Source organism: Pelobates fuscus, chromosome 1 (assembly GCF_036172605.1).
Source record: "Pelobates fuscus isolate aPelFus1 chromosome 1, aPelFus1.pri, whole genome shotgun sequence".
Lineage (NCBI taxonomy): Eukaryota > Metazoa > Chordata > Amphibia > Anura > Pelobatidae > Pelobates > Pelobates fuscus.
Genome location: NC_086317.1, coordinates 306,193,375 through 306,205,408, shown reverse-complemented (window position 1 = coordinate 306,205,408; position 12,034 = coordinate 306,193,375). Strand labels below are relative to the sequence as shown.

The 12,034-nt window shown below is 43.3% G+C and overlaps 1 protein-coding gene across 3 annotated transcripts in view; it reads right to left on the bottom strand.

Annotated features, from left to right (window-relative positions):
• The window catches only part of UXS1 (UDP-glucuronate decarboxylase 1), a 63,895-nt gene that overhangs the window by 19,724 nt on the left and 32,137 nt on the right, over positions 1-12,034 (bottom strand). For all 3 annotated transcript variants that reach the window (XM_063458161.1, XM_063458170.1, XM_063458178.1), the window contains exons 7-10: positions 11,905-12,009; positions 7,512-7,571; positions 7,226-7,347; positions 743-862 (exon numbers count right to left, since the gene is read on the bottom strand). In XM_063458161.1, coding sequence (XP_063314231.1) covers positions 743-862; positions 7,226-7,347; positions 7,512-7,571; positions 11,905-12,009 — 407 coding nt within the window. The remainder of the gene's footprint in view (positions 1-742; positions 863-7,225; positions 7,348-7,511; positions 7,572-11,904; positions 12,010-12,034) is intronic.

The window sequence follows — 12,034 nt, the reverse complement described above, 5'->3', positions numbered from 1 at the left end:
TTAACGCGCATGCGCATTAGGTCTCCTCAGCCGACGGGCGGGATCAGTCTCCTCCACCGGTTGACGTGATTAAGGGGAGGTGCGGCAGCGACCCGAAACCACCGCCGAGGGGGTATCAGGTAAAGGGTTTTGACCCCTTCAGCAACCGGGGATGGGTGGTGGGAGGGAGAGGGGACCTGCAGTGCCAGGAAAACTGAATGTTTTCCTGGCACTGGAGAATCCCTTTAATGATACAAGTGAACCCTGGTCATTTTTCATCTGTACAGAGAAGGAGGAAATCAGGAACAACCTCTTCCAAGCTTGCTGCCTGGAATTCTACCTGTAGGAACCAGTCAAAAGTCAGTAGCAGCAGCTTCAGTAGCTCTGGAAAGTTTTATGGCGAATTCATCTGTGACATAACCAACTGAGTATAAGGTATCCTCGACAAAAACAAACAAACACATGCACACACAATCTGCTAATTCATTTGCATGAGTTAACAGGTAAGACAAAGTTTGCTGCTCAAGGAGAACCAGACTGTTCCAAAATATACATTCCATTCTTGTCAACTGTGCATATAATCTCTGAAGATCACTGAATAAAAAGAATGGAAGGGCGGGAGAAGCTGGTAACCTTTTAAATACATTTAGAACAATGATTTGATCATGACCTAGTGGCTAGTTGTATATTTTGTATGCTTCAATGCATTCTTATAGCAGTCTCAGAACCCTGGCTACTATTTAAACATATAGTTTATACTTACAGTTAAAGATTCTCCCTGAAGAGCCTGCAGCACAAAGTTGCTGACAACTCTGCCATCATTCATGTGCATGCGTGGGCCAAATGTATTGAATATCCGAGCAACTCTGACTTCTACGCCTTCCTGTTAATATCAAGGAAGACAAGGTCAAACACATTGAAGAAATCCAAAATAAACATAACACAATATGTCTAATATTATTGTTCTTCTTGCAAGCATTTTTCAATTCTTAACTGAAAATGCAAACAGCACAGTTTTTGATTGATTGTTAATACATTTGGTCATATAGTTCCTTGACAACAAGCAGGGCAAACAATGCTGTTGTTAGGTAAAAAACAAAAGCAAAATGCTAGTAACAAAGAAGTCAAAACGGTAGCAAAAGAAACGTATAAATGTTGTGAAAACTAAGCTGCAATAGTCGTGGTTATTTGAGAAACAAATGGTTATTGCAGTGCATTCAAGTTTACTCTCCAAGCAAGAGGGAAACTATGACTTTTTCAGTATTCCAAAGTTAATGAATATTTAGCTTACTACTAGTTTGAGAATTAAAGATAAAACCAATATTTCCCCTATTGTATTTAGATTTTGCCATTTTTAAAATATTTCGTTTGCAATTAATTATACAGATAGATTAAATATAAATAGTATTTTTGCTTTTGAATAAATTGATAATTTTAGCTTGGGTAGTTACAGGTACCAGGGTCAAAACTATATTTTTTTATTTTTTTTAATCTAAAATCAGTCATATTCTTTAACGTTTTGCTCATTCTGATTTTATCATGGGATGTCAATAGGCTTTGCTTTGGTGGCTTTTTAAAAATCTTATTTTTTTTTTATTCTTTATTTTTGTTTGTGCGAACAATAACAGTTTGCTTTTTCAGCCAAGACAGCTGTGACAAGCTCGATAAAGACAGTGTATATAAACTGCATGGCATATAATTAACAGCACAGTTTTTTGTTTTTTATAATATATTAGAAGTACAGTTCTGCCAATCATGATACCTAGAGCCTTCATTCAGACGCTCAACACTGCAATAATAAGATTTGTATGGAAAACGGGACGGCCCAGGGTTAATGGGGCACTCTTGTCTCTGCCCAAACGAATGGGGGGCTTGGGACTCCCCTCGATAGTTCACTACTACAGGGCTACCCACCTACTACGGCTGGTGGACTGGCACGCATTAAGTTCAGATAAAATTTGGCAAGAATTGGAGAACAAGTGGCCCAAAAGCTACCACCCGCAGTATGGACGATGCACCCCCTAAAGGACCCCAAAATGATCCAAAACCCGTTTATTCGGGCCACGATGCAGATATGGATCGCCACCCGACTGACAGATGGGCTCACCACGACCCCAGGCCCCCTGACAGCTATAACCCATAACCCTGATATCGCAGGAGGCCTACGACCCGAGGATGTGGCAGGCCTCGGGGGCACGGACTGGACCTACATGAAGCACCTATGCTCCGCAACGAGATTGAAACCATTAAGGGAGCTGATCCCAGAAGGCACCATCTCACTAATGGACAGGTTCCAATACCATCAGATACAGCACTTTCACTGGGCCACGACAGGCAAACACCTGTTCCATAGGGAACTAACCGCCTTCGAACACATGTGCGTAGCCAGAGATCGACCGCTGAAGGGAATCACACTCCTCTACTCCATGCTGCTCACGACCAAGCCATGCGCACCACCGCGGTACATGTCTCGCTGGGAACAAGCTACGGACCAAACAATAAGACCAACAATGGGAGAAGATCCACGTACTAGCACACCAGGGCTCAATCAGCTCAAAAATCCAGGAACTTAACTACAAAATTATGGTCAACTGGTACAGGACCCCAGCAAGACTACATCACATGAATAGCGAACTCCCTGACACCTGCTGGAGATGCGGAGCCGTGGCGGGGACGGACATCCACATCTGGTTGTCGTGCCCCAAAATCAGGCAGTACTGGAAGCAAATTCACTCCAAAATCAAGAGCATAGCAGATCCAGAGCTACCGTTCCAGCCCCTGCCAATGCTACTCCACCACACCACACTTCCCATCGCCACCTACAAACGTTCACTAACCAAACATTTTATTAATGCAGCGAAATCCCTCATCCCAACTAAATGGCGCTCGGCAGAGCCACCGACCGTGGAGCAATTGATGGACCGGGTGGAGGACATATATAGCATGGAATCCCTCACGGCATCGCTGCACGGCACGGGAGACAAATGCGCTATCACCAGGTTCCCACTGGTGCACCTTTATAGCCCGAAGACAGACCACAGCAGCCGGGGACGGACACCCAGAGGTGGGGAACTAGGGAGGCACTGGACCCCCCCCCCCCCCTTTTTTTTTTCTCCTTTCTCTCTTCTCCTCCTTCTTTCCTCTTTCTTCCTTCCCTCCTCATTCCCTGCCCCTGCTCCCCAGCCCACATCCCCTCCCACCCCTCCAGTCAGGGGGCCATGAGCCCCGCGGAGACGAAACTGGGGCACATAAGGAGAGGAGAGCCCACGGTCCCAACAGACGTGCATATGGGGAGCATGATGGGAAAGGGGCACACCAGAGGGGGGCAGCTGAGTGGGATGGTCACAGACGACGGACCCCATGGACCGGGAACCAAGCCATGACTGATGGTTGGGACAGACAGACGTAATCAGCCAGGTAGCCTGACCAGACCTGATATACACACAATCAACTGTAAAACCGATCCAAGAGGCAGACCCCTGGGCTGCCCCATCCATCACCCACACATACCCGACGGCTCCCCACGCCCGCAACATGTAACGACTCAAGCAACCTACAACTATGAGAACCCTCTCACCCAACCAGACGAAGTAGCAGCATCCTACCCCACGACACTACCCTACCCCCTGACGTTCACCATTTTACCGAACATAAACTCTATACCCACACGCGTAGCTTAAGTCTCTGTTTAACCTGAGGACGTCATACCACAATGATAGCAGATCACAAAAAAGTCAGCTAACAATTAAATGACCCCTCTATTGAGAGTTCTACCGTATTATATGTTATAACCTGTTATACATTATAAGTTCAATATGTTTACCATATAATGAGGCCTGCAGAAGATCTGGGACGATATATACTGCACTAGGCCATACCCGTTATGTATGAAACCTATTGTTTCCCTTTTCTCATTCTGTACCCCATGCACTTCTATGTCTCAATAAAAAAGTGATTGACAAAAAAAAAAAAGAAGTACATTTCTGGTTATTGTGTTTCGTTTTAGTATGTACTGCATTTTTGTGGTGACCATTGTATCTGTGCCTAAACTAGCATCGGTAAGAGCCTGTATACGCTTTCGCAATTGTCTGGGTTGAAGTGTAGAGTAGGCATCTATACTGCTGTGAATAGAAAGAAGAAGGAAACCGCGCCCTAGACTTAAGAAAATATATAAATGGTATACAGGGAGTGCAGAATTATTAGGCAAATGAGTATTTTGACCACATCATCCTCTTTATGCATGTTGTCTTACGCCAAGCTGTATAGGCTCGAAAGCCTACTACCAATTAAGCATATTAGGTGATGTGCATCTCTGTAATGAGAAGGGGTGTGGTCTAATGACATCAACACCCTATATCAGGTGTCCATAATTATTAGGCAACTTCCTTTCCTTTGGCAAAATGGGTCAAAAGAAGGACTTGACAGGCTCAGAAAAGTCAAAAATAGTGAGATATCTTGCAGAGGGATGCAGCACTCTTAAAATTGCAAAGCTTCTGAAGCGTGATCATCGAACAATCAAGCGTTTACAGGTGCGTGAATGGATGCTTGAAGTAGTTCACACTCACATTTCCCAGAGCTAACTTAGAGCTCAGCTGTTAGTACACGTGGACAGAACAATCCCCGTCTAAGGATATGTATGGAACAGCCTCAGGTAGATAATATGTGAAGAGACAGAAAAATCCAGAGGGTGCAGTACATACTGCACCATCTGGATTTTTCTGTCTCTTCACATATTATCTACCCAAGGCTGCCATATCCAATAGTTTACCAAAAGTAATCTAGCAATCTACACTATACAATTAGGCTCTGTGTAGCACAACCTAATTTACACGAGAGAAATAAACTACCTGAGTGATGTGTTAAACAGCAGGAACTGAGATGATGTTGGAACACAATTCTACTAATTACTAAAAAATAAAAAAATTATAATATATATATATATATATATATATATATATATATATATTCCCTGTAGCTGTGCATACATCTTGGATGATACCATTGAATCAATGCCCGCTTTACCAAAGAACCATCCAAGGCGTATGTACAGCTACAGGGCAACCACCACATCTCTTCGCAAGACCCACCCAGAGCTGAGACTGAACAGTACTGGAAGAATCTCTGGGAGAAAGAAGCATTTCATAACACCGAGGCCCAGTGGCTACTGGACCTGAAAGCAGACCACTGCATGCTGCCAGAACAGGAACCAGTCACCATCACAGTCGAAGATATCCAACAGAAAGCAGCACACATGAAGAGTTGGTCAGCCACAGGACCCGACATGATCCACAACTACTGGATAAAGAAGTTAACAGCTCTGCATGAATGCCTAGCAGCACCAAAGAACCAGCTACTAGCAACAGGCTCCTACCCTGACTGGCTAACACAAGGCAGAACAATACTGATCATGAAGGACCCTCACAAGGGAACAACACCATCCAACTACCAACATTTAACCTGCCTCCCCATAACATGGAAACTCCTATCAGACATCATAGCCTCCAAGATCCAAGGGCATATGAGTCAATATATGAGCAATACGCAGAAGGGGATTGGAAACACCACCAGAGGATCAAAACACCAAGTACTGGTAGATCAAGCAATCACAAGGGATTCTAAGACCAGAAAGATCAATCTGTGCATGGCCTGGATTGACTACAAGAAAGCCTATGACACAATGCCACACACATGGATACTGGAATGCTTGGCTCTCTACAATGTCAGCAAGACAATACAAGTCTTCATTAAGAATGGGCAGGTGGGAAACAACTCTAGAAGCCAATTCCAGGACAATAACTCAAGTGAACATCAAATATGGCATATACCAAGGTGATGCGCTATCCCCAAAGCTGTTCTGCATAGGCCTTAACCCCCTTAGCCAGATCATCAAGAAGAGTGGATACGGATACAGGTTCAAGAGTGGAGCTACCATCAGCCACCTACTCTACATGGATGACAAGCTGTATGCCAAGAATGAGCGGGACATTGACTCACTGATCCACCTAACTAGGATATACAGCTAGGATATCGGAATGTCGGTCGGACTACAGAAGTGCGGGTGAATGATGGCAAAAAGATGGAAGGAGTTTAAGTTCCAGAAGGCCAAATAGAAGATGTAGAGAGCAGCTACAAGTACCTAGGGGTACCACAAATGCATGGCAACCATGAAGAAGAGGCAAAGGAGGATAGCAACATCCAAGTACCTGAATAAAGATTTAGAAAGGTCTTGAAGTCCCAGCTCAATGGCAAGAACAAGATCCAAGCCATCAACACATATGCCCTACCAGTCATCATGTACTGGAATAATAACCTGGCCAAGAGAATAACTGGTCACCATGGATGTCAAGACTAGAAAACGATTTACTATGAATATAGGATTCCACTGAAATCCAGCACCCAGAGACTGTACACCTGCCGAAAGGAAGGAGGTCGGGGCCTGATGAGCGTCAAGGCCACAGTCCTGGATGAAACACAGAGCATCCACAAGTACATCATGAAGATGACTTCAACAGATAGAGGATGCAGAAAAAGAGGAGGTTCCTTGGCAAGACAAATCTCTCCATGGGGTGTACCACAGGCAGATTGTGGATGTGGCTCACATGACAAAATCCTACCAGTGGTTGGAAAAGGCAGGACTGAAAGACAGCACTGAGGCACCAATCCTAGCAGCACAGGAACAGGCACTCAGCACCAGAACAATAGAAGCTGGAGTCTACCACACCAGGCAAGACCCAAGGTGCAGACTGTGCAAAGAGGCCTCTGATACAGTCCAGCACCTAGTAGCCAGATGCGAGATGTTAGCAGGAACAGCATACACAGAGAGTCACAACCAAGTTGCTGGGATTGTGTACCGAAACATCTGCACAGAATATGGATTGGACCTGCCCAAGTCCAAATGGGAGATACCACAAAGGGTAGTCGAGAATAAAAGGGCTAAGATCCTGTGGGACTTAAAGATCCATACAGACAAGCAAGTGCTGGCCAACCAACCCAACATTGTGGTGGTAGACAAGGAACGAAAGACTGCAGTCGTGGTGGATGTGGCAATACCCAGGAATACATCAGGAAGAAGGAACATGAGAAGGTAAAGAAATACACACTATATATATATATATACACACACACACACACGACAATTTACCACACAAAAATGTTAGTTTAAAAAAAAAAAAAAAATGAAAAAAAAAAAAAATTGATGCATATTCCAAACATTACATTTTACTAATTCTGAAACTGCAAAACTAACCTGTTTCATATAAGCATAACACATAGTTTCAGCCACTCTCTTCCCCTCGTCATAGCAGGCTCGGGGACCAATGGGATTGACGTGTCCCCAGTAGTCTTCATTTTGAGGATGTACTTCAGGATCTGAAGTAAAATAGGTACTTCTCAGCCAGTAATACAAAACAATGGATTACTTCATATTACAATTTTAAAGTAGCGGTACATAAAAATATATATTTTTTGCAACAATAGGCTTCATTCTATATATATATATATATATCAAGTATCCACAAAAATGCATTACTTACCTCCATATACTTCTGAAGTTGATGCAAGAAGGAGCCGAGCCCCTACACGTTTTGCTAAACCTAATGTAAAAAAAAAAAAAAAAAAAAAAAAAAAATCGAAAAAACATTTTTTTTTTTTTTTATAAGTTAAATCAACAATTCCTTAGATAACATCTAATAAAAGTTATTTACTAACATATCAAGTAAATAAGAAGTGTGGATCTCCTCAATTAGTATTAACCAAACAAACAGGGACTATATGCAAAGATATGTGCTAAGAGTTGACTCACAAAAAAAAAAAAAAAAAACCCACACACTAAAACCATAATAAGCCTATGAACATATTTTTGTTACGTGATAACATGTTATGGTTGCCATGTGCATCACTGAATATTTTAAACTGCACTTGTTAATAGCACTGCATTTTCCCCACATAATAGAATGGTCATAGACGTCATAATTCTGATGAACAACTGTAAACAGTCTGTTAACATGCTTTTCAATGTTTCGCCTGTATGTCTCTTGAATCTCTGTCCATACAGACACAATAGTTATTGTCATCAAAACAGTTCGGCCAGCCACACCCAAAACATAATGCAGCAACAAGCACAGTCTTTCCTCTTTGTTTCTGTATGCTGAATGGATTGCTTAAAATATCTGTTCAAGACTTCCGGTTGACTGCAGCAGCGAACAGACGTACATTAAGAGGGCTCCAAGTCCAACGCGAGGAAAACCGTGAAATATTCCTTCCCTCCCCACCCCAACCGACAAACACACACCCTAAACATTAATGGGGAGAAAGGGGAAAAAAGTGATGCCTCACAGACCCACATCGGGACTTACAATCGGAGACTTATGGAGGCAGACACGCGGAGCCTCAGACTCCATCATGGCGGCCCAGCACGGCGGGTGCTCAGATTTCTCTGACGACTTCTCAGACGAGGAAGAGAGGGGATTACTGCAGCCTACCAACCCATCACCAAGAGCTCCGCAGGGCGACAAGAAGAAAGACACTGAACCGCTCACTTTGGCGGCCATGAAAACTTTAATGGCGGACCTGAAGCAGAGCTTTCATGAGGACATTACAGCACTCCGCACAGATCTGACAGGTCTGACAGGCCGCATATCCAAACTAGAGAGCTCCTCACAATCTCAGGCCCAAGAGGCTGCCGCACTGCAACACGCAGTACATACCCTGGAACGGCAAAACGAGCAATTCGAACATCGCCTTGCGGCACTCGAAGACGCCAGGCGGGCCGCTAATATTAAAATCAGGGGGGTCAGGGAGGACGTTGCGGCGACTGAACTGCCCTCTCTAATGCAGCGCATGATACAAGCAATCTTACCTCGTGGCCAGCAGCAAACAATCGCCCCGGAACGGGTCTTCAGAGTCCCAAAACCGGCAAATGCCCCAACTAATGCGACGAGAGATGTCGTCCTGACATTACGCAACAGCGGTCACAAGGCAGCGATCTTATCAGCCCTCCGGGGCAAGACCCCCTTCCACCTGGACAATATGGAACTCACACTTTACTCAGACCTGTCCAATGGCACCCTGGCCTGGCGTAGGTCGCTACGGCCACTTACCTCTATCCTCCGCACCCACAAAATTGATTACCGCTGGCGGGCATCCAGGACATTGACGGTCCAACGAGGATCAACCACACACAGCATCCACGACATCAACGAGGCCCCGACCCTCCTTCGACTCCTGGAACTACCTCACGACCTGCTGCCTCCGAATGGAGAGACCACCGGGGACAACAACAGCTCCCCCAACTGCACCCACACATGGGACCCGGACAGAGTCGCACCATTCATCCCTCAAAACTCCACACCGGACGCATACTCAGCAGTCACGACATAGTGGCACAGGGAAACCCGCCAGACCGGGCCGTGGGTCCGTTACACGGTCTTGCAGGAGACTGCCTAGTCCCACGGGGAGTATATTATTGCCACCCAGAAAAGAGCCCTCGAGGCCCACTGGAGCCTCTGAACTCATTTTTTCCTTCGCTACAAAGGACACGTGAATATTTTATTCTTTTTTGTTATGCTACATGTTTAAAAATTTTATGATTTGTAAGGTGCTCTGTAGGTGCCCTGTTCTGGGCAACGCCTTTTAATTACTGCATGTACCCAAGTTAGCACTCAAAGCCTTGTTAAATTGCAGTCCTTACTAAGGTCAACAAATAGAACCATGCAATGCCGCTATAGTTGTAGAAGTGGCCATATTCAGTAGCCATTATGTTATCGACTATCACTCCTACTTGCTGGGGCCCCACGCATTGCATCTAAGGCACCCGTCTGGTGACATCTAGATGACTATACTAGACGTTAATTATTTTTTAGTAAACAGCTAAGTTTTCAACCCACATTTAATAAGCTCTCAAACTACATGTATACATAGCTCTCCTTATATGCCCATAATACTCAGCGACATGCTTATACTTCACTAGCTCCGACTATGGGGACATAGTGAAAAAACCCGTGCCCATGCAGGGCGTCAATCACAAACGTAGTCACCCCGCCACTTTGCATGATCCCGCAAAGCAACCTGGCCTCCAGGCTAACCTCTCGACTGTTCAACCCTTTGAACTCACACAGCCAGCCATGCGGAACAGTACCGCTGACATATAACATTTAGTCAGAATGGCGTGAAACAAGCACACCCCCGCCATCTCATTAATATGAGTTTATGTGGAATATGTGCAACTTCATTAGGCGCTCACAGACCAGTCACAACCTACATTAACCCACTTACCCATTGTCAAAAGTTACATATTCCCTTCTTGAACCCACATGAGTATTGTCAAGGCCTCGTACATGGTCATAACGCAACATTTCTATGTATAATATCCTGAAGACTTAGCAAAGTTTTAATAATTGTGTGTTTCCTTAGTTACTCACCTAAATATAGCCTATGCTCATTAACATGTTACTCTTAGAGGAAATACTAGCTAAGCTTTGTTTATTTAGTTGCTTATAATTTTGACTTAATCAGATGCACAGTTTCCTATGCCTAAGCCCATAACCCAGCGGCATAACGTTCTCAAAGCATGCAAGACTCAATGTTTAACTAGCCTGTTTACTCACAGACACATCTGCCTAGCAATTCTCAGTCTTAAGTCACTAGCCTGTATAGTTGCACGGAAAGTCATAAGATTGTAATCAGCGATTCGGACACAAGAGCATGTCTTGGATAGCAGTCTATGTACCTTATATATACACTACTACTAACTAATCTATCCGCACTAGCCTGTTTAATTAACAAGTGAACCGCTTGTCAATTTTTGTAACGCAAACTAAGTTTAATGTTAGGCACACAACCTGCTTAGTTAATGCCTCAACGTGCTACCCAATATGTGCCTCACTTGTATATGCCTTTTAAAGATATGCAGATTGCAGATTGTACGCTTAAGCAGCCAGACGGTTCTATTAACTAAAACATTATCATATGTACAGTAATCCTAGTTACATGGTCCAAGCTTGTTTTATTCCTTTTATTTTAACCTGTTATAACATTTAACATAATCTTAAACGTAACTAAACTTAACAATTCATAGGCTTGTATAGCTTAGTGAATATGTATATATCTACTATTGTCATAACGCTAGAAATTTGCATGTTTGCTTTAATGCAATCTTAAACGTAACTAAACTTGACAACTCATAGACTTGTATAGCTCAGTGAATCTATATATACCTACTATTGTCATAACGCTAGAAATTTGCATGTTTGCTTTAATATAATCTTAAACGTAACTAAACTTGACAACTCATAGGCTTGTATAGCTTAGTGAATCTATATATACCTACTATTGTCATAACGATAGACATTTGCATGTTTGATTTAAAAAAAAAAAAGTGCTGTTTCATCTGCCACAATTTAATCTGTAAAAATGTTATGAAAAGCCTGCAGCTGCTATTGTGGCTCTGCTCGCCTATTGTTATCTCATGCACACTGAAAATAAAGAATTTAAAATCTCTAAAAAAAAAAAAAAAAAAAAAAATATCTGTTCAATGTGGTGTTGGCCTGATTATGGAACCCTGGCCACTAATGGCCAGTTAGTAAACAAACTAATTTAGCAGCATCTCCCACACAGAAGAGCGTAGTCTACACGGCACATCACCGTGAATAGGGGTGGAGCAGCATGGAATCTATGCTACACGGTTTCTAAATTGCATATAGACATGTGATACAGTAAAATACAAAAGAGAAAAAAATACAAAAAAAAAAATAGAGAAACATCTTGAACATCTGTAATATGAATGGAGATCTCTGGGCAAATAAATGTGAAGCACTCAACCAGAACACTGCAATGGCTTGTATGGTGACTGCTCCACTTTGCCTTAGAAAAAAATATTTAAAAATAACTAACAGGAGATTTCAGCTCCAAATCATGGAAAACACTCACCCAACATGTTCAATGTCCCAATTGTATTCGTTTTAAGCGTTTTTATTGGATTATACATGTAGTTTGGAGGAGATGCAGGAGATGCCAAGTGGTATATCTGATCCACTGTGGGAAGGAAGAACCAAATATT